At 33.4% G+C, this 23123-nt stretch overlaps 2 protein-coding genes across 2 annotated transcripts; both read left to right on the forward strand.

Moving 5' to 3' along the window:
* The first annotated feature begins 1106 nt into the window (after positions 1-1106).
* On the forward strand, positions 1107-2116 carry LOC127073489 (uncharacterized). The gene is made up of 3 exons (XM_051014648.1): positions 1107-1423; positions 1541-1662; positions 1868-2116. The coding sequence occupies exons 1-3, from the start codon at positions 1147-1149 to the stop codon at positions 1982-1984; spliced, it is 516 nt and encodes a 171-aa protein (XP_050870605.1). The 5' UTR covers positions 1107-1146; the 3' UTR covers positions 1985-2116.
* Positions 2117-2556: 440 nt separating this feature from the next.
* Positions 2557-4910, forward strand: LOC127109258 (sugar transporter ERD6-like 7). The gene is made up of 13 exons (XM_051046044.1): positions 2557-2667; positions 2843-2932; positions 3013-3072; positions 3165-3230; positions 3342-3407; positions 3501-3576; positions 3649-3713; positions 3790-3882; positions 4002-4082; positions 4221-4305; positions 4467-4510; positions 4606-4668; positions 4765-4910. The coding sequence occupies exons 1-13, from the start codon at positions 2557-2559 to the stop codon at positions 4837-4839; spliced, it is 975 nt and encodes a 324-aa protein (XP_050902001.1). The 3' UTR covers positions 4840-4910.
* The last annotated feature ends 18213 nt before the right edge of the window (positions 4911-23123 follow it).

Genomic DNA, 23123 nt, shown 5'->3' on the forward strand with positions numbered 1-23123 from the left:
GGTATTTAATAAAGGAATGAAGATGAACAAACATCAACCGCAATTTCCCAATGATAGAGGCAAATCCAACTCCGGATCTTCAAGAAGCACCCTCACTTGTTATTTTCTAAGTATCTATCTCTCCTAACTAAAAAATGGTGGTTGATGGAAATGGGGTTCAAAGTTCCCAAAATCATAACCTAAAATTCTGATTTGGACCTATTCATACAAAGTCGAGAATTTCCTATTTCTCTCGGTGAACTCATCCTCGCCCGGTGAAATCACATTTAAGTGTCTTCCACCTGGCTCAAACGTAGTAAGTTGTAATTGGTAAAAATATATTCTCTCGCCCGACGACCAAAACCTCGCCTGACGAACTCAAAATCTCAGATCCTCACCCGACAACCAAGGAAAGATTTTCCCATGGAATCCAATTTTCTGGCCTCGCCCAGCGATCTCGCTTCCTCTTTGCCAATGCTCGCCCGACAAGCAAGCCAGAACTTCCCAATTCAGCTTTATTCCTTCTTCTTAGTTTTTATCCCTTTATTATATGGTTTCCTACATACTTAGCACACACATCAAGGATATCAAATCCAAATTCAAAATATATAACATTCTATAAAAAACTGGGGAAATGAATCATTGAAATCGCAAATTAGAGCTGAAAAATGCCAAGTTTTTATGTACAAAAATAGTCAAAATTTGCATTTATCAAACTCTCCCCAACTTAAAACTTCACTACGCCAAAAATGACTTTTAACAGCGCATCTTAGACAGCGCTTTTAAAAGAAAGCGCTGTCTAAGGTTAAAATTAAAATAAAACACGGAAAATGTTCCAAAAAAATAATGAAAGCGCTATCTAAGGGGGGGTCTTAGACAGCGCTTTCTAAAAGCGCTGTCTAAGACCCCCCCCCCCCTTAGACAGCGCTTTTAGAAAGCGCTTTTAAATATAGACCTTAGTCAGCGCTTTTGATAAAGCGCTGTCTAAAGTCTTTAAATTAAAAAAAAAATTAAAACCAAAAGCGCTGTCTAAGGGGGGGTTTAGAAAGCGCTTTTGGAAAGCGCTGTCTAAGGCATACCTTAGAAAGCGCTTTCCACAAAAGCGCTGTCTAAGGTCTAATTAAAATAAAACCCTAATTTGTAGATTCAGAGAGATAACAAACGAGAATGGGAGGTTCACGAAGAAAATACAAGAATTCTCGACCTAAGGTTCGTGTGGGTCTTCCAAAGAAGAACCCTAAAGATTTGAAACCCGCTTTCACCATTCCTCCCAAACTGTTACAATCCCTTGCGGAAGACCCTAAATGGGATGAAAAAGGAAGCGTAACACAAAACTACAACTCCTTCGGTGTCGTCAATGACCCTAACTCTCTCACTGATTCTCTTCAAGCTCCTTCTGTTTCCGATGACCCCAACGATTTCGGCAGTGATCTCGAAGAAGACGGTATATTCTCCTCAATTCATTATCTTCTCTTGCTTCAACAATTAGTGTGTTTTTGTGTCAGAAATTGTTTATATTTTGTTGAAATGAGTGTAAATTTTGTGAATTTTGGGTTTGTAGATTTGAAATCGGCACTGGGAAAGAGGAGAAGAGATGGTAAAAGTGCACTTCCTCAACCTTTGACTTCAATTCAGCGTCTTTATATTAGTCGGCTAGTTGAAAAATATGGAGCTGATTTTCAGGTTTGATTTTCATTTTTGCTTTTCTAGGAGGACCTTTTGGTTTGGTTAAATGTTCTTTATTTTCTGTTTTCAATGTTCATTTCGATTGAAGATTGTAAAGTGATAAGGTTGCAATCGAGGTTAAAATCAAATTATAATTTCATATTATTAGTCTGTTTTTCTAGTTTTTAGGAGGATGTTTGATGTTTCGATCTTGTTATGGCAGAGAATGATGATGGATATAAAGCTAAATCCTATGCAGCATTCAGTTGCGACTTTAGAGAAATTGTGCATGAGCTATTACATATACAAGAACAAGAATCCGCTTATTGTTGGAAGATGAAATGCTTGGCTTAGGAGCAAGTGCAGTGCTGTTGAAGATTACCAACTACAGGTGTATGGGTCATGATGGGCAAAATGTTGTTACAATCCGGATTTGTTTTGTTTTGACACTTTGGATGTTGCTCGTGGAATATTGTTATGAAATTTTGCTGATGCCTTTTAATTTGTGTGGATTTTTGTTGGGGAAGATGGAGCGATATGGTCTTCTTGCCTGTTGCCGAAAATGTTTTAGTAGATGAATGTAATTTTTGGATGGAATGTGTAGTAGTTTGTTTTTGGTTTATGTATCACTTTTGTTGGGGAAGAGGAAGCAATTCTGGTCTAACTAGCCCGCGTAGGCCAAAAACTGTTAGGAAATAAGATGGCAGCAATTTTGAATGGAATGTGTTTAGAACTGTTAAGATAGTTTGTTATCAAACATGTTTGGCTAAACAAATTTTGCGGTCCTTTAACTTAGATGAGTGAAACTAATTTCTAAATTTGTTTCGATAACAAATCAGTCTTTTAAATTTATAAATGTGTTCTTCCCTCTCTTTTAAGTAAATTTTATTTTTTAGATTTATAGAATAAATGATGTATTTAGAATATATATATTCATCTCCAACTAATTTTATTTTCCAGGTTGGATATTCATCTCCAACTCAAGATGCTATCAGGAAGGATCTTAGTCTGTCTTTGGCAGAGGTTAGCCAGAAATTATTCAAAATTTGATTTTACTTCATTATCCTTAGATTAATGAAAACATAGGAAATAGACTGAAAATAACTCGTGATTACCGTGTACTAGAAAAGTTTGTATAGCTTCTACTCAGTGGATTTGATGTTGTTTTCTTTGGTTTTTGGTGATTGAATGTATGCAGTACTCCTTGTTTGGCTCCATCTTGACTTTTGGTGCGATGATTGGCGCAATAACAAGTGGTCCTATTGCTGATTTAGTTGGACGAAAGGGGGTAATATCAGTAAAATGATGAATTAACTTCCAAATTAATTGGAGTATTCATAAAAAGTTGGCTTTGGAATGTATATGCAGGCAATGAGAGTATCAAGTGCTTTCTGTATTGCAGGATGGCTTGTTATTTATTTTTCAAAGGTTCTTACTACAGAACCTATGAGATTTTCTTGGTCATAACTGTTCTCCAAGGATTATCTGAGTTTTCCTCTTTTTCTCTTATATATATTTAGGGTCCAGTTTCTTTGGATATTGGGAGACTAGCAACAGGATATGGAATGGGAGTTTTTTCTTATGTGGTTGGTCATACTTCTATTTTTCAATGAAATGATAAAAAAATCCATTTTAAAACACTCACATATGTTTAAGTTATTAAAATGACATTATATTTGATGTATTATACATATAAGGTTCCTGTCTTCATAGCAGAAATTGCGCCAAAAGAACGCCGAGGAGTCTTGACTACCTTAAATCAGGCATAGTTTTGTTACATATTGTAACTTCATGGTCAAGTATTTGCAATGAAGGTAGCACTGACGTATAAGTTTGTTTTTCATCTTCTTTTGTAGTTCATGATTGTTATTGGGGGATCCACGGCATTCATATTTGGAACAATACTTTCATGGAGGGCTTTATCTATAATCGGTCGGTAATAAACTTAGAACATTATACATTAATTGAAACTTTTCAATACTAAACAAGTGTTTGCAATTGCAGGCCTTATTCCCACTGCTGTGTTGCTTTTGGGTCTATTCTTCATTCCAGAGTCCCCTAGATGGCTGGTAAGTAACAAATTTCCATATAAAGTGATTAGCACATCATGAGGAGTGCCAAGTACCGACCAATTAATGACTGCAGGCAAAGAGAGGACTCACAAAAGATTTTGTGGCGGCATTGCAAATACTTCGCGAAAAAGATGCTGATATATCTCAAGAAGCAAAGGAAATTCAGGTTACTGTGTGTTGGTGTTGGATATATTTCTGTGACTTTCCTGTCATGCACAATATTAAAGACAAAGCATTCCAAGTATAATGCAATTTTAAGCTGGTGCATCTGTCACTGCCACACAGGATTATATAACTAGTTTAGAAAAACTCGCAAAACCGAAAGTGCTGGATTTGTTTCAGAAAAGATATTTACGCTCACTCACGGTAGGTAACTATAGTTCCACTATTGATATCAGTTCAGTTTCTCTAAGGGTGTGTGTGGAAAATGATAGTTTATTTTCCACCTTCCCATGTTATTGTTGTATTAAGGCGTATAGATAACTAATTTTGATGTATGACCAGATTGGAGTAGGGCTTATGGTCTGCCAGCAATTTGGTGGAATCAATGGAGTTGGTTTTTATGCTAGCAGTATTTTTGACCTAGCAGGTTCTAATACTTACTTCTCTAATCGCAACTCTTCATTCAAAGTCTGACATTTGCATACAACCTATAACTCCCAATGAAATCATGTTTTAAAACTTAACTTCATGAAGAAGTCAGATTTTTATTTTGTTCCGGTGTATTTGTGTACTTTAATTTCGCTGTAGGATTTCCTTCCGCGACCGGTACTATACTTTTTGCTATCCTTCAGGTTCTTATTTCTAACTTATCCAATAATTCATGAAAAGTCTATTTTTTTCACCCTTCAAATTGAAACCAACTCAATTATGTTTTTTGATTTTGCAGATTGTGATCACAGGTGTTGGAGCAGCCCTCATAGATAAAGCAGGCAGGAAGCCGCTACTATTGGTAATTTTAACGCGCGAAATAACTTATCTTCAACCTTCTGTTTGCTTATCCTCTTCATGTATGATATTGTTATTGTTATTTCTTTGTTTCAATTAGGTATCTGGATCAGGACTGGTTACAGGAAGTATATTTACCGCAGTTGCATTCTATCTAAAGGTACATCTCGACTAAAAGCGCTTTTGTAAAAAGCGCTGTCTAAGGGGGGGATTAGAAAGCGCTTTAGGCAAAAGCGCTGTCTAAGGGGGGGGCTTAGACAGCGCTTTTTGAAAAGCGCTGTCTAAGGTATACCTAAAAAAATTAAAATAGGAGGGTCTTAGAAAGCGCTTTTGGCCAAAGCGCTTTCTAAGACCCTCCTATTTTAATTTTTTTAGGTATACCTTAGACAGCGCTTTTCAAAAGCGCTGTCTAAGGTATACCTAAAAAATTTAAAATAAGAGGGTCTTATAAAGCGCTTTTGGCCAAAGCGCTGTCTAAGGGGGGGGCTTAGACAGCGCTTTTAAGATTTAAAAAAGCGCTGTCTAAACCTTTAGCAGCGGAGGTTTAGACAGCGCTTTAAAGCGCTGTCTAAGGCTAAAAAAAGCGCTGTCTAAGGTCTTGTTTGTTGTAGTGCTTTGTGTGTCCTCAAACAATAATTTTACTAACCTAAAGAAACAAGAGCAACTACCAAGAAATCATGATCAATAAGTTTTTAGAAATGAAAACAAATGTATGGTTCAAACTTTCAAAAAGTACAAGTAAAGTGATGTTTAACACTATACTACAACGAAACCATGATTATGAAACAAATTCTAAGCACAAAACACATGTAAATAATTCTAATGCAACACAATTTCAAATATGAATCACAACTTCATTGATGTATGAAGAACAAACATGAGGGACTTAACTCACACCCAACAATCTTGTTAACATCTAGATCAAATTATGCATTCATAAAAAAAATTATATTGAAAGCATAAAACACAAATTACAAGGAATTTAAGGGTTGTAATGTGGATTGGATGACAAAGAATGGTCTTATCTCAAGGTAATTGAAACAAAAACTTGCCTAATCAAATGAGAGTGATCATTTCTCACAATCTAAAGCATTCAGAAATTTCATTCACCTTTTTCTCTTTTCTCAATTGTTACACTATTGCACACAACTTATAAGCACAATTTATTTGCTTTTTTTCAATGATTTTTCTTTTTCTTTTCTTTTTCTCTTTTCTTTTTCACTTTTCTCTTTCTTTTTCCAAAATTTTCTTTTTCTTTCTCGACCTCTTATCAACCAACTTTTTCCCCCAACCTGAATGCAACCAAACTTTCTAAGGCAAGGCTAAAAATTCAAACCACAATTTATGGTTGAGGGTTCAAGAAAAAAAGTTAAAAATCTAATCTAAAGTCAATAATGAACTAATTAGTTATGTACAAGCTCCAAAAGTTAACATCAAAATGGATCCTGATACAAGGCTCAAAGGGGGTAAGCAAATTCCCACTCACTCACTCACAAGGTAGGCTACTTTTTGGTCAAGTATTTATGCTCAAAACCAAACAAAATGCATTGATCATTTTAGTGCTTTCATACAATTCAACACGAATGAAAGATTAAACATAATAAAACCGAGTTAAAACAAGGATTGTTGGTATCCAGTGCATATAGTAAACAATGAAAGTTTCCTCACCTTTGGTTATGATCTAAAGTGATTCAAATATGAACATGTATTTCAAAATAATGAATGACATGATATTTGTACAAAGTCTAACTTTCATATTCATGTTATGTTCTAGAAAGCATTAAAAATGTACCTTGACAATGTAACAAATTTTTAGCTCATATCATTACCATACAAATGCAAGTTGAAACATTCAAACTTAAAATAATCACTCAATGCTTTTTCAAGCCATTTCAAAAATAAACTTTGAGAGCAAACACAAAAATTTCTATACTATCCACTTGAACAAGCGTTATAAAAAACAAGAATATATACAATATAAACAAGTACGGAAAACAAATACAAAGCAAGTATCTATACAATATACACAAATATATAAAGCTTAAAAAAGATAAAAACTATTGCAATGCTTTCAATATCTAAACACCAATCCTCGACAACGGCGTCATTTTATTGGTTGCAGTATAGCAACAAGTAAAAGTAAGTATTTTGATTTTTATCGTCTCCATAGGGATTAGTGCAATATCAATTTTGTTCAATGGTCTCTACGATTTTAATCTTATGTTTGTAATATTTATTTTAAAGCTAAGCTATGTAAAATAAATGAATAAAAAAATAAATAAAGCTTCAGAGAGATCAGGGAGCTTTTCAGGATTGAATTTCATCCACCATACGAACATGTAATTTACCAACCAGTTATGCACAATCTAAACATTCATCAATATCATCATGTATCGCTCACAACAGAGTTCATGTCTAAACTTCCGTCGAGACTTCTACTGTAGTTTTTAATCGCGATCTCTTAGCCTATCAAACAATATGAAGTATTAAGATTCGATACTCACACAAATGTTAAACATAAATATATGTGTAGAGTTTAGCGTCTAACAAATGATTATCCTAGATCTAGATTCGAAGAGTATTTCTCAATAACGGTTCAAATCGATAGATAAACAAGTAAATAAGGATAACATCGATACATATTCGTGAATAGATTATACATAACGCCATAATTAATAAATATACATACTATAAAAGTGAACTTACATACAATCCCAACAAGAAAGGGATTTAAGAAAATAATGAAAATGAACAAACATCCACTGCAGTTTCCCAATGATAGAGGAAAATCCAACTCCGGATCTTTAAGAAGCACCATCACTTGTTGTTTTCTAAGTATCTATCTCTCCTATCTAAAAAATGGTGGCTGATGGAAATGGGGCTAAAAGTTCCCAAAACCATAACCTAAAAATCCAATTTGGACCTATTTATACAAAATTGGGAATTTCCTGTCTTGCTCGAAAAACTCATCCTTGCCCGGCGGAATCACATTTAAGTGTCTTCCATCTAGATCAAAAGAAGCAAACCATCATTGGGAAAAATATCCTCTCTTCCCCTGCGACAAAGACCTCACCAGACGAACTCAAAATCTCATATCCTCGCCCGACGACCAAGGCAAGATTTGCCCATGGAATCCAATTTTCTGGCCTCTTCCCCGGCTCGCCAAAGCTCGCCCGACGAGCTCGCTTCCTCTTCCCTAATGCTCACCCGGCGAGCAAGCCATAAGTTCCCGATTCAACTTTATTCCCTTTTTTGTGTATTTATTATTTGGGTTCCTGAACACTTAGCACACACATCAAGGATACCAAAGCCAAATTCAAAATATATAACATTCTATAAAAAAAATCGGGGAAATGAATCATTGAAATTGTAAATTAGAGCTGAAAAATGCCAAGTTTTTATGTACAAAATAGTCAAAATTTGCATTTATCATCCTACCGTCGATTGAATATAAAATGCAGTCTTACAATCTTTCTTCTTGGCCTCCTTGTTCGCGACTCTTTGAGCATCAGTTGTGTTCTCAGCAAGCTCGAGGACACCATTAGTAACCACTTCTAGAGTTTCATGAAAGCCTAACATAGATTGCTTCTGTTTTCTCCATCAGATTCAATTCTTGCTGTAAAGAATTGGAAGAGAAATCAGAATGCCATTGTTACCATTCATCTTTGTATTAAACGCGATTAACAACCCATAATCCCGAAAACACGATCACCGACGTGTGATTCTTGAAAACACGATCAAGAAACTAATCGGAGCTCTAGATACCAATTTGTTAGTGCGTGAGACACTTTTAGTGAGGAGAGAGAGAGAGAGAGAGAGAGAGAGAGAGAGAATGAAGAATAAGAATTGCTATTATATATGTATGTGTGTTACTTGTATACTAAGTAACTAATATAACAAACCTTTTAACCCTAATCAGCTTGGGCTTGGGATTGGGATTAAGTTACGCAACTTGGATTATACTCTCAATAGTTTCATCCCCTCCCGATCACAGATGCAGGGATCGAACAGTGGTCCTCCCTACTAAGTCCAACACCAATCAACACTAGATCAACTGACGATTGGTTTACTCATTATGGGTTTAGGTAAAACAACATCTTGCTGAATTATTTATTTGAAGAGTACACTTATCGAATTTTTTTGTATGGATAAAACTTGTTGGGTTGATTTTCAAAAAAGTAATTTTGTTGTAATCGAAGAGAAAAGTATGACACAATCTAGATAATTATTATTCGAGTGAGTGTAAACTTCAAAAGATTTTAAGATGAGGAAAGAGGATTGCCAAAGAGAATAAAACTTTCTTTTTCATTCAACATTCTCAAAAATAGTTCTAAATTACAATATAAAGGATACAATATTCTAACAACTTTCTAAAATCAAGGGAATGACTAATAGAATGAGGATTTTATAAATAGTTTGTTGTCCTAGGGTATTCCTAATTATGCACATAGTCTTTCATCCAAAATGGTGGTTTAGTTTTTCTTTTCTCACCAAGTTGGATTATTGCTTCATTGCAATTACTAGGCTCTCTCTACTGTCTTATATTAGGCCTGATGCTTTGGGGTCTTATCATTCCCCCTAAATCAAAAGTCACTTTGTCCTCAAGGTGAAACTCAGGATAATAGTCTTGAAATCCAGTCAGGTCATCCCATGACACTTCATTTGGTGATGAGCCAAGCCATTTTAAGTGGAAACTTGCACAAGAATGGTCCTAGTGTCAAGAATAGAAGTTGGTGCACCTGCAAGTTAATTGTCAAATTGTTCAGTGAAAATTCATGAGGGTTCAGAGTGTCTATTCCACGAAAGGGGTTAAGAGAAAAGATGTGAAATACATGACGAATACGGCTTGCCAACAAAATTTGCAGTTTATAAGAAACTTTTCAACATGTTGATTAATTGGGTAAGAACCATAAAACTTTTTGGACAAGTTGTGTAAGCGATACGCGTGTTGTTGTATGTTGGTAAGGACGGAGGCGAACCATAACTAAATCACCCACTAATAATTGCAAGTCATGACGATGCAAATTTTCTTATTATACCATACAATTTTGAGCCGCTAATAGATTCTTCTTAAGAACAAGCAAGATTTTGTCACGAGTCAACAATGTCTCATCCAAGGTCTAGATAGTGGTGGAACCCCTTGTGTAGAGAGGAATAACATGTGGCTTGTGACCATACAAAGCTCTAAACAGAGACATTTCTAGTCCACTATGAAAGCTAGAATTTGAGTGCAATTTTTCCCACAGAAGGAAAGTAACCCAAGAATAAGGCTTGTGTTGAGTAAATACTCACAAATATTACTCAAGACCATGATTGACAACCTTAGTATGTCCTCTAGTTTGAGGATGATAAGCATTACTCATAGATAGTTTCATAGCAGTCAACTCAAATAAATTATGCCAATCCGTACTAAAAAAATTTGGGTCATGCTCAGAAACAATGGAGCGGGAAAATTCATGATGCCAAACCATTATAAAGACAAATAACTCAATAATATCTGAGGCAGTAAAATTCGTAGGTGGATCTCCAAAATGAGTAGATTTAAATAAACGATCCACCATAACCATAATGACTATAGAACAATGTGATGGTGGTTAACCGATAATAAAATTCATCGTAATATCCTCCTAAACGACCTTCAAAAGTAGAAGGGGGTTGCAACAAGCCAACAACCCAACAACCCAACATGAACTTGTGTAGAATGCTTGATTTATTAACATATAAGATAAGTAACAACATGTGATTCTACTGCACCACGCATTTGTGGCACAAAAAAATTTGGCAGCAACGCAAAATTTTGTCACGAAAACTAAAACTATTTCAAAAATAATATGTGATTATTGAATTTATTTATGTCACAATTTCTATTTCGTTTAAATTAATTTGTTTAATAGTTTAAAAATAATAATAAATGGTAATTAGTAAGATTAATATTTTCATTACCCATTTTATTATTTTCTTTGAAAAAATAATAAAAAAGAAAGCAAAACCAAGTATATTTAAAATTTTAATTTTCTAATTTAATTTAGTTATTTGTTTCTTTCTTATTTTACCAATTTTTTACACAAAAGTACAAAAAAATTCATTCTTGGTTTGCCTCTATTTTTGCTTTTAGAGTTTTTTTCCACACCATTCTGAGCAAGTTTTGCTCTCCAGTTCTCATATTAATGCACCACTCACCATGTTATATCTTTGTTAGCTCCCCACTATACATTTGGAAGGACAAAATTTGAACTTAGGGCCCGAGTAAAACACTAGTACATTTGAGTATAAAATGACAACATAATTGATATTGTGAAAATGGAGGGATTGATTTTTACAAAGGGGCTAAAAAAAGAATGGGAAAAAAGGAGGGAAACACTTTCTTTTCATCATTTTTGGTTAACAATAACACATGAAGACAAAAAAAGGTAGTGGATATTACTCCTCAATGTCATCTTCATCACATAATCATCAATAATACCCATTCATCAACACTCATACACTTAACATTTCATTAACACCCTCCTTAAATCCACCTCCCAAACTATTCAACAACTTCATTACCCTTTTCAAGAACATCATGAATCAACAACACAACAAAAACACATTCATGTTACACCATAACAAATTCAGAAAAATGAAACATATAAAGAAGGAGAAGGAGTCTAAAATGAAGAAAAAGAATGGAAGAAGAACAACACTACCACACCTCCACCTTCGGGCCTCTGTATCAACCTCTCTAACTATGGCCTTCAAGGTCGCGAAGCCACTAGCACTCCAGGAGCGCATCCTCTGCGTGCACCTCCGTCTACAATCACATTCCACCATCTCTCTCAACGTATAGTTTTTCTTCTCTCTCTCTCTCTTTGACTTTGTAATTTTAATTATTATTAAAATTTTATTTCATTTTGAATTTATAAATTAGTTAGCATTTTTATTTTACTCTCTTTCTTTTATTATATATATATATATATATGTATATATATATATATATATATATATATATATATATATATATATATATATATATATATATATATATATATAATTTAGTTTTGCTATTTTTTTAAAGATTTATAGTTCTAAGTAAATCATTAAGTAACTAAAAATGCCAACAAAATAGTATCAAATGATAATTTTTTATTTATTTATTCTTTTATAAAATAAAATCCTATTTGTAAAGTTAGTGATCTTTTGGTATTTGTCTACTTATTTATTTATTTATTTATTTATGAGTGTATATATGTTATACTAAGTTTCATTGTCGAATCCCAGTTCAATCCTATCGATTTAAATTTAAATCATATGTGATTATCTTGTATCCTTTTTCATTTATTCACGACCTTTAAGAAACTATAGGGTTATATTCTCTAGTGACTTCAAACTCGAATAAATCATGTTTATTCTCTTTTTCAATCAAAAGTCGGATGAAAAATGATTAATTGTATGTATATTCCTTTAATCTGTATGCATTCAGACAGAAGTTGTATATCTTGCTTGTTTGATTCCTTTAAAAAAAAGTAATTAATAACTTATCATTTTGAGTTCTTTGTCTTATCGGATTAAAAAGGATTAATTTGATGTATATCCCTTTGATCCCAAGCATTCACACATTAGTTGTATAACTTGCTTGCTCGAATGTCTGTCTTTCTTTAAGAAGTTACGACTCGATTCGTCTTGAATATTTTCTTTATAAACAAAAATGGATTAAAAAGGATTAATTAGATGTATATCCATTTTATCCCCGAGTGTTCGGATACAAGCCATATAGCTTTCCTATTCTAACACCCATCTTCCTCCTAAAAGCAATTACAACCAACAAACAACTTTCTTTCTGTCATAGCGCGAAAATATCCTCTCTTTTTTTCCGACCAAAGAACAACCTTCTTTTCGCCTTAGCGCGATAAAATCCTTTTTATTTAAAATCAATCAACGCACAATTTTTCTAATAAGAACTATGCAACTTTAAATTCTCCATCACATGGAAAATACATAGGAGCAAGAGTCAAATCTTGTCAAGCACCCTAACAAAAAGTTTTTTTTCCTTTCTTGTAAATCTGTCGTAATAATTACCAGAAATCAAATACTAGAGTTAACATTGTCTTCACAAAATAATTAGAGATAACCTTTACTTACAATCTAAAGCATTAAGAAATTTCATTCACCTTTTTTCTCTTTTCTCAATTGTTACACTATTGCACACAACTTATAAGCACAATTTATTTGCTTTTTTTCAATGATTTTTGTTTTTCTTTTCTTTTTCTCTTTTCTTTTTCACTTTTCTCTTTCTTTTTCCAAAATTTTCTTTTTCTTTCTCGACCTCTTATCAACCAACTTTTTCCCCCAACCTGAATGCAACCAAACTTTCTAAGGCAAGGCTAAAAATTCAAACCACAATTTATGGTTGAGGGTTCAAGAAAAAAAGTTAAAAATCTAATCTAAAGTCAATAATGAACTAATTAGTTATGTAGAAGCTCCAAAAGTTAACATCAAAATGGATCCTGACACAAGGCTCAAAGGGGGTAAGCAAATTCCCACTCACTCACTCACAAGGTAGGCTACTTTTTGGTCAAGTATTTGTGCTCAAAACCAAACAAAATGCATTGATCATTTTAGTGCTTTCATACAATTCAACACGAATGAAAGATTAAACATAATAAAACCGAGTTAAAACAAGGATTGTTGGTATCCAGTGCATATAGTAAACAATGAAAGTTTCCTCACCTTTGGTTATGATCTAAAGTGATTCAAATATGAACATGTATTTCAAAATAATGAATGACATGATATTTGTACAAAGTCTAACTTTCATATTCATGTTATGTTCTAGAAAGCATTAAAAATGTACCTTGACAATGTAACAAATTTTTAGCTCATATCATTACTATACAAATGCAAGTTGAAACATTCAAACTTAAAATAATCACTCAATGCTTTTTCAAGCCATTTCAAAAATAAACTTTGAGAGCAAACACAAAAATTTCTATACTATCCACTTGAACAAGCGTTATAAAAAACAAGAATATATACAATATAAACAAGTACGGAAAACAAATACAAAGCAAGTATCTACACAATATACACAAATATATAAAGCTTAAAAAAGATAAAAACTATTGCAATGCTTTCAATATCTAAACACCAATCCTCGACAACGGCGTCATTTTATTGGTTGCAGTATAGCAACAAGTAAAAGTAAGTATTTTGATTTTTATCGTCTCCATAGGGATTAGTGCAATATCAATTTTGTTCAACGGTCTCTATGATTTTAATCTTATGTTTGTAATATTTATTTTAAAGCTAAGCTATGTAAAATAAATGAATAAACAAATAAATAAAGCTTCAGAGAGATCAGGGAGCTTTTCAGGATTGAATTTCATCCACCATACGAACATGTAATTTACGAACCAGTTATGCACAATCTAAACATTCATCAATATCATCATGTATCGCTCACAACAGAGTTCATGTCTAAACTTCCGTCGAGACTTCTACTGTAGTTTTTAATCGGCGATCTCTTAGCCTATCAAACAATATGAAGTATTAAGATTCGATACTCACACAAATGTTAAACATAAATATATGTGTAGAGTTTAGCGTCTAACAAATGATTATCCTAGATCTAGATTCAAAGAGTATTTCTCAATAACGGTTCAAATCGATAGATAAACAAGTAAATAAGGATAACATCGATACATATTCGTGAATAGATTATACATAACGCCATGATTAATAAATATACATACTATAAAAGTGAACTTACATACAATCCCAACAAGAAAGGGATTTAAGAAAATAATGAAAATGAACAAACATCCACTGCAGTTTCCCAATGATAGAGGAAAATCCAACTCCGGATCTTTAAGAAGCACCATCACTTGTTGTTTTCTAAGTATCTATCTCTCCTATCTAAAAAATGGTGGCTGATGGAAATGGGGCTAAAAGTTCCCAAAACCATAACCTAAAAATCCAATTTGGACCTATTTATACAAAATTGGGAATTTCCTGTCTTGCTCGACAAACTCATCCTTGCATGGCGGAATCACATTTAAGTGTCTTCCATCTAGATCAAACAAAGCAAACCATCATTGGGAAAAATATCCTCTCTTTCCCTGCGACAAAGACCTCGCCAGACGAACTCAAAATCTCATATCCTCGCCCGACGACCAAGGCAAGATTTGCCCATGGAATCCAATTTTCTGGCCTCTTCCCCGGCTCGCCAAAGCTCGCCCGACGAGCTCGCTTCCTCTTCCCTAATGCTCACCCGGCGAGCAAGCCATAAGTTCCCGATTCAACTTTATTCCCTTTTTTTGTGTATTTATTATTTGGGTTCCTGAACACTTAGCACACACATCAAGGATACCAAAGCCAAATTCAAAATATATAACATTCTATAAAAAAATCGGGGAAATGAATCATTGAAATTGCAAATTAGAGCTGAAAAATGCCAAGTTTTTATGTACAAAATAGTCAAAATTTGCATTTATCATCCTACCGTCGATTGAATATAAAATGCAGTCTTACAATCTTTCTTCTTGGCCTCCTTGTTCGCGACTCTTTGAGCATCAGTTGTGTTCTCAGCAAGCTCGAGGACGCCATTAGTAACCACTTCTAGAGTTTCATGAAAGCCTAACATAGATTGCTTCTGTTTTCTCCATCAGATTCAATTCTTGCTGTAAAGAATTGGAAGAGAAATCAGAATGCCATTGTTACCATTCATCTTTGTATTAAACGCGATTAACAACCCATAATCCCGAAAACACGATCACCGACGTGTGATTCTTGAAAACACGATCAAGAAACTAATCGGAGCTCTATATACCAATTTGTTAGTGCGTGAGACACTTTTAGTGAGGAGAGAGAGAGAGAGAGAGAGAGAGAGAATGAAGAATAAGGATTGCTATTATATATGTATGTGTGTTACTTGTATACTAAGTAACTAATATAACAAACCTTTTAACCCTAATCAGCTTGGGCTTGGGATTGGGATTAGGTTACGCAACTTGGATTATACTCTCAATAGTTTCATCCCCTCCCGATCACAGATGCAGGGATCGAACAGTGGTCCTCCCTACTAAGTCCAACACCAATCAACACTAGATCAACTGACGATTGGTTTACTCATTATGGGTTTAGGTAAAACAACATCTTGCTGAATTATTTATTTGAAGAGTACACTTATCGATTTTTTTTGTATGGACAAAACTTGTTGGGTTGATTTTCAAAAAAGTAATTTTGTTGTAATCGAAGAGAAAAGTATGACACAATCTAGATAATTATTATTCGAGTGAGTGTAAACTTCAAAAGATTTTAAGATGAGGAAAGAGGATTGCCAAAGAGAATAAAACTTTCTTTTTCATTCAACATTCTCAAAAATAGTTCTAAATTACAATATAAAGGATACAATATTCTGACAACTTTCTAAAATCAAGGGAATGACTAATAGAATGAGGATTTTATAAATAGTCTGTTGTCCTAGGGTATTCCTAATGATGCACATAGTCTTTCATCCAAAATGGTGGTTTAGTTTTTCTTTTCTCACCAAGTTGGATTATTGCTTCATTGCAATTACTAGGCTCTCTCTACTGTCTTATATTAGGCCTGATGCTTTGGGGTTTTATCATTCCCCCTAAATCAAAAGTCACTTTGTCCTCAAGGTGAAACTCAGGATAATATTCTTGAAATCCAGTCAGATCATCCCATGACACTTCATTTGGTGATGAGCCAAGCCATTTTAAGTGGAAACTTGCACAAGAATGGTCCTAGTGTCAAGAATAGAAGTTGGTGCACCTGCAAGTTAATTGTCAAATTGTTCAGTGAAAATTCATGAGGGTTCAGAGTGTCTATTCCACGAAAGGGGTTAAGAGAAGAGATGTGAAATACATGACGAATACGGCTTGCCAACAAAATTTGTAGTTTATAAGAAACTTTTCAACATGTTGATTAATTGGGTAAGAACCATAAAACTTTTTGGACAAGTTGTGTAAGCGATACGCGTGTTGTTGTATGTTGGTAAGGACGGAGGCGAACCATAACCAAATCACCCACTAATAACTGCAAGTCATGACGATGCAAATTTTCTTATTATACCATACAATTTTGAGCCGCTAATAGATTCTCCTTAAGAACAAGCAAGATTTTGTCACGAGTCAACAATGTCTCATCCAAGGTCTAGATAGTGGTGGAACCCCTTGTGTAGAGAGGAATAACATGTGGCTTGTGACCATACAAAGCTCTAAACAGAGACATTTCTAGTCCACTATGAAAGCTAGAATTTGAGTGCAATTTTTCCCACAGAAGGAAAGTAACCCAAGAATAAGGCTTGTGTTGAGTAAATACTCACAAATATTACTCAAGACCATGATTGACAACCTTAGTATGTCCTCTAGTTTGAGGATGATAAGCATTACTCATAGATAGTTTCATAGCAGTCAACTCAAATAAATTATGCCAATCCGTACTAAAAAAATTTGGGTCATGCTCAGAAACAATGGAGCGGGAAAATTCATGATGCCAAACCATTATAAAGACAAATAACTCAATAATATCTGAGGCAGTAAAATTCGTAGGTGGATCTCCAAAATGAGTAGATTTAAATAAACGATCCACCATAACCATAATGACTATAGAACAATGTGATGGTGGTTAACCGATAATAAAATTCATCGTAATATCCTCCTAAACGACCTTCAAAAGTAGAAGGGGGTTGCAACAAGCCAACAACCCAACAACCCAACATGAACTTGTGTAGAATGCTTGATTTATTAACATATAAGATAAGTAACAACATGTGATTCTACTGCACCACGCATTTGTGGCACAAAAAAATTTGGCAGCAACGCAAAATTTTGTCACGAAAACTAAAACTATTTCAAAAATAATATGTGATTATTGAATTTATTTATGTCACAATTTCTATTTCGTTTAAATTAATTTGTTTAATAGTTTAAAAATAATAATAAATGGTAATTAGTAAGATTAATATTTTCATTACCCATTTTATTATTTTCTTTGAAAAAATAATAAAAAAGAAAGCAAAACCAAGTATATTTAAAATTTTAATTTTCTAATTTAATTTAGTTATTTGTTTCTTTCTTATTTTACCAATTTTTTACACAAAAGTACAAAAAAATTCATTCTTGGTTTGCCTCTATTTTTGCTTTTAGAGTTTTTTTCCACACCATTCTGAGCAAGTTTTGCTCTCCAGTTCTCATATTAATGCACCACTCACCATGTTATATCTTTGTTAGCTCCCCACTATACATTTGGAAGGACAAAATTTGAACTTAGGGCCCGAGTAAAACACTAGTACATTTGAGTATAAAATGACAACATAATTGATATTGTGAAAATGGAGGGATTGATTTTTACAAAGGGGCTAAAAAAAGAATGGGAAAAAAGGAGGGAAACACTTTCTTTTCATCATTTTTGGTTAACAATAACACATGAAGACAAAAAAAGGTAGTGGATATTACTCCTCAATGTCATCTTCATCACATAATCATCAATAATACCCATTCATCAACACTCATACACTTAACATTTCATTAACACCCTCCTTAAATCCACCTCCCAAACTATTCAACAACTTCATTACCCTTTTCAAGAACATCATGAATCAACAACACAACAAAAACACATTCATGTTACACCATAACAAATTCAGAAAAATGAAACATATAAAGAAGGAGAAGGAGTCTAAAATGAAGAAAAAGAATGGAAGAAGAACAACACTACCACACCTCCACCTTCGGGCCTCTGTATCAACCTCTCTAACTATGGCCTTCAAGGTCGCGAAGCCACTAGCACTCCAGGAGCGCATCCTCTGCGTGCACCTCCGTCTACAATCACATTCCACCATCTCTCTCAACGTATAGTTTTTCTTCTCTCTCTCTCTCTTTGACTTTGTAATTTTAATTATTATTAAAATTTATTTCATTTTGAATTTATAAATTAGTTAGCATTTTTATTTTACTCTCTTTCTTTTATTTATATATATATATATGTATATATATATATATATATATATATATATATATATATATATATATATATATATATATATATATATATATAATTTAGTTTTGCTATTTTTTTAAAGATTTATAGTTCTAAGTAAATCATTAAGTAACTAAAAATGCCAACAAAATAGTATCAAATGATAATTTTTTATTTATTTATTCTTTTATAAAATAAAATCCTATTTGTAAAGTTAGTGATCTTTTGGTATTTGTCTACTTATTTATTTATTTATTTATTTATGAGTGTATATATGTTATACTAAGTTTCATTGTCGAATCCCAGTTCAATCCTATCGATTTAAATTTAAATCATATGTGATTATCTTGTATCCTTTTTCATTTATTCACGACCTTTAAGAAACTATAGGGTTATATTCTCTAGTGACTTCAAACTCGAATAAATCATGTTTATTCTCTTTTTCAATCAAAAGTCGGATGAAAAATGATTAATTGTATGTATATTCCTTTAATCTGTATGCATTCAGACAGAAGTTGTATATCTTGCTTGTTTGATTCCTTTAAAAAAAAGTAATTAATAACTTATCATTTTGAGTTCTTTGTCTTATCGGATTAAAAAGGATTAATTTGATGTATATCCCTTTGATCCCAAGCATTCACACATTAGTTGTATAACTTGCTTGCTCGAATGTCTGTCTTTCTTTAAGAAGTTACGACTCGATTCGTCTTGAATATTTTCTTTATAAACAAAAATGGATTAAAAAGGATTAATTAGATGTATATCCATTTTATCCCCGAGTGTTCGGATACAAGCCATATAGCTTTCCTATTCTAACACCCATCTTCCTCCTAAAAGCAATTACAACCAACAAACAACTTTCTTTCTGTCATAGCGCGAAAATATCCTCTCTTTTTTTTCCGACCAAAGAACAACCTTCTTTTCGCCTTAGCGCGATAAAATCCTTTTTATTTAAAATCAATCAACGCACAATTTTTCTAATAAGAACTATGCAACTTTAAATTCTCCATCACATGAAAATACATAGGAGCAAGAGTCAAATCTTGTCAAGCACCCTAACAAAAAGTTTTTTTTCCTTTCTTGTAAATCTGTCGTAATAATTACCAGAAATCAAATACTAGAGTTAACATTGTCTTCACAAAATAATTAGAGATAACCTTTACTTAAAACAGATGTCGTAGGGTGTTAACACCTTCCCTACACATAATCGACTCTTGAACCTAAATTTGATTGTGATGACCATATTTTTGTCCTTTAAGGATTTTATCAATATTTTCTCTTTTAAAAAATAAACTTTGGTGGAGAATTCATTTCTTTCAAGCGATTTACTCACTCAAGTATGTTTTGCGCCATGACACCCCTCACTTGGTGTATCATGAAATTCTTTGTTGATGGTGGAACATAATGATGATTACAGATTGATCACATAATGACCCTTGTGAGTTACCAATCCATTGACAATGGCATATGAAGACTCTAAAAGTAACATGCTGCAACTTAGTATAGAATGACAGTAAAAAGGAATTTAAGGCATTTTCTTGTTGAAGTATTTGTATAATTCCAAAGGTGGTAAATGAAACTAAAACCATCACTGTTAAAGATCCGGTTTGATCACTTCTAAACCACTTTGAAAGAGCATCAACAACTTTTTTTAAGGAGTTTATATTTAATACGGAAATGAAAATCGAGTAATTACATACATATGTTTCTTTATATGGAGTTTGAAGGACCTATTGAAGGAGTTCCCTAATACTCTTGTGGTAAGTTCAGATTATAAAAATGACCCAATAGATATTGCCGCAAGGGGTGATAAAATGGGTCCGACCCGCTAGGTATGCCTATTTTGACCATAATTTTTCGCGGGGCATGCTAAGGTTTTAGGCACGCACCTTCTAATATGTCCATCCCATTTTTTGCAGGCTTTTGTGAGCATGAATATTAACATATTTTTTTTGTAAGATTTAGGCTTTAAAGGTGCATTGTTTGCGAGTCTGTCCCACCCGCCTTCATTTTTTACCAAACGAGCCAAGATTTTAGACTCGCTCATTCAATAGTACTCGCCCTACTCCATCTTTTGGAGGACTTTTAAAAGGGTCTAAAAATGGTGGGCATGCCCATTTTCCATCCCTAGTTGTCGTCACTTGAGGATTGCTTCAGTAATCACATCTAACTCCTTGAGGTACACCAAAGCAGCTTGCTTCTTAGGACACAATATTTTGCTAAACAAAGTTATGGGACGACCATCTTGCAAAAGAACAACTCCCATCCCGATATTTGAAGCATTGGTTTTAGTGAAAAATTCTTCCTAAAAATCAAGGAGACGTAGAATCGGGGTTGCCATCATAGCCTTCTTAAGATTCGGAAAATAATTTGTTGCAACAAGTGACCACTTGAATGAATCATGATGTGACAAATTTGTCAAAGGAACAATGATACTTTCATAATTGACGATAAAACTACGATATAGGTAAGACCAAAAGAACCACAAAGTTATTTCACTATTGAGGGCTACAAACAATATACCATGGCTTTAAGTAAACTTGGATTAGCAAGTAGTTCTCTTAAGGATACAATGTGGCCAACATACTCAAGCCATTCCTAATAAAAAAATTGACAGCTTAACATAAAATGAATTAGTCAATAAATAATTTAATACTAGCTCAAGGTGCTCCAATTGCTCCTCTTATGAAAGGCTATAAACTAGAATGTCATTCAAAAAGACAATCACAAATCGCCATAAAAACTGTGAGAATAATTGGTTCATTGTGGCCTAAAATGTAAAGGGAGCCTTTGTAAGACCGAATGACATGACTAGAAATTCAAAAGGACCATCATGTGGATCTACGTGCTTGCAGGTATATATTTAATGATCCTATTGACAACCTTTCTAGTGATTTGATGACGACAACACTAATGAATGTTGAAGTCGGTGGTAATATCTTTCAAACTCTTTGATGATGGTGATTAACTTAAGGATATATCAAGCCTCACCAAGTAGAATATTCAAGGTTCCAATGAAGTTCTTATATGATCTACGTATCTTGAAAAGGAAATTGAAATATTTAGAGTTATGAAAGAGAGAAAGTGTGAAAATTCACATGGTCTTGTTTGTCTGTTTGACCAATAGTCTTGTGAAAGTAAGAGTAACTTCTAAGATACTAAGGAAATTCAGATAGACACACACGCACACACCTAAAATACTTTTAAGGACTCTTTTTACTTAACAAAATAATCTAAAAATGTTTTTAAGACCTAACTAGTTGATTAAGGGTTTGTCTTCTTGATTAGGGAATTTTTTTACACTGTCTAATCGATTAGATGATGTCTAATGGAGTCTAATTTATTGTGACAGACTCTTAATGATTAGTAATGACTCTATATAAAAAAATTATTTTGGGTTATATTAATCGATTATTTAATGCACGTAATCAACTAGACTAATCAATTAGGCCATTAATATTCGACCCATGGATTGTGCCCATTTTGAGCCACTTTTACTCTTATATAAAGGAAGCATCTCCTCACTTTATTTCACATCAGAATTTAGAGTTTTCCTAATTCTTTATAATTTACATTTATCTTCCCTCTCTTTAAATATTTTCTTTCAATAAAGTTTCCTTAGTGTCTTAGGAGTGAAAATTGATTGCGAGGAAAGAGTTATACTAATCACGTGTCAATGCTATTATTTTAAGTGTGTGATACTCTTGAACAATTGAGTTTGGTTCTTCGGATCAACCACTTGTAAAATATCTATTTGGTTATATAACTCAACCTGGAAATTTTAAGTTTGGTTATTGAGATCTTCCTGTAAAATCTCTTCATAGTTCATGAGTTCATCTTGTAGAAAAACTCTCTTTTGGTTGGGGGAATAAGCTATTGTAAAATCTTTCGATCGGTTGTATAAATGGTTCATGGGAATAACCTTTAAAATATAAATATTATATGAAATATCAAGAAGACCTCTTGAGGACAAGATTAGGTCAACGTTCGGCCGAACCAGGATAATTATTTTGTGCCATCTCTCTAACCCTTATCTTTTTAGTTTATGTTATTTACTTTACTATTTTCCTATGCGTTTCTCTATAATCTTGAAGAAAATAACACAATTTAGTTTTAAGTAATAAAATCTTTAAATTAATGGTAAATTTTGAATACCACAATTCACCCTTCTCTTGTGTTTAGAGTCACTTGTTCAATACATCATGTGTGCTAAATGTTGTTCTGGATGTGATGGTAACTAACTCTAACATCCAGTTTTGTGAAAGTAGCACCATTCAATTCATCGAGTAACTTTTCGATTTTTAAAATTGGGAACTTTTCCTTAACCACGATTGCATTCAAGGCACGATAGTCAATGCAAAAACACCAAGAACCGTCTTTCTTGTGGACTAGTAAAACTGGGAATGACGAGGACTATAAATTGGAATGATGATGCCTTGATCAAGCATTTACCTATTTAATTTCTTCATTTCGTATCCC

Source organism: Lathyrus oleraceus, chromosome 1, assembly GCF_024323335.1.
Source record: "Lathyrus oleraceus cultivar Zhongwan6 chromosome 1, CAAS_Psat_ZW6_1.0, whole genome shotgun sequence".
NCBI classification, from domain to species: domain Eukaryota; kingdom Viridiplantae; phylum Streptophyta; class Magnoliopsida; order Fabales; family Fabaceae; genus Lathyrus; species Lathyrus oleraceus.

Bases quoted from the DNA above. Each gene is read 5' to 3' on its own strand.
- LOC127073489 (XM_051014648.1), top strand. From the start codon at position 1,147: ATGGGAGGTTCACGAAGAAAATACAAGAATTCTCGACCTAAGGTTCGT. The intron at 1,424-1,540 runs GTATATTCTCCT...TTGGGTTTGTAG, and splicing joins CAGTGATCTCGAAGAAGACG to ATTTGAAATCGGCACTGGGA. The intron at 1,663-1,867 runs GTTTGATTTTCA...TTGTTATGGCAG, and splicing joins AATATGGAGCTGATTTTCAG to AGAATGATGATGGATATAAA.
- LOC127109258 (XM_051046044.1), top strand. From the start codon at position 2,557: ATGTATTTAGAATATATATATTCATCTCCAACTAATTTTATTTTCCAG. The intron at 3,577-3,648 runs GTCGGTAATAAA...TTGCAATTGCAG, and splicing joins GAGGGCTTTATCTATAATCG to GCCTTATTCCCACTGCTGTG. The intron at 4,083-4,220 runs GTAGGTAACTAT...ATGTATGACCAG, and splicing joins GATATTTACGCTCACTCACG to ATTGGAGTAGGGCTTATGGT.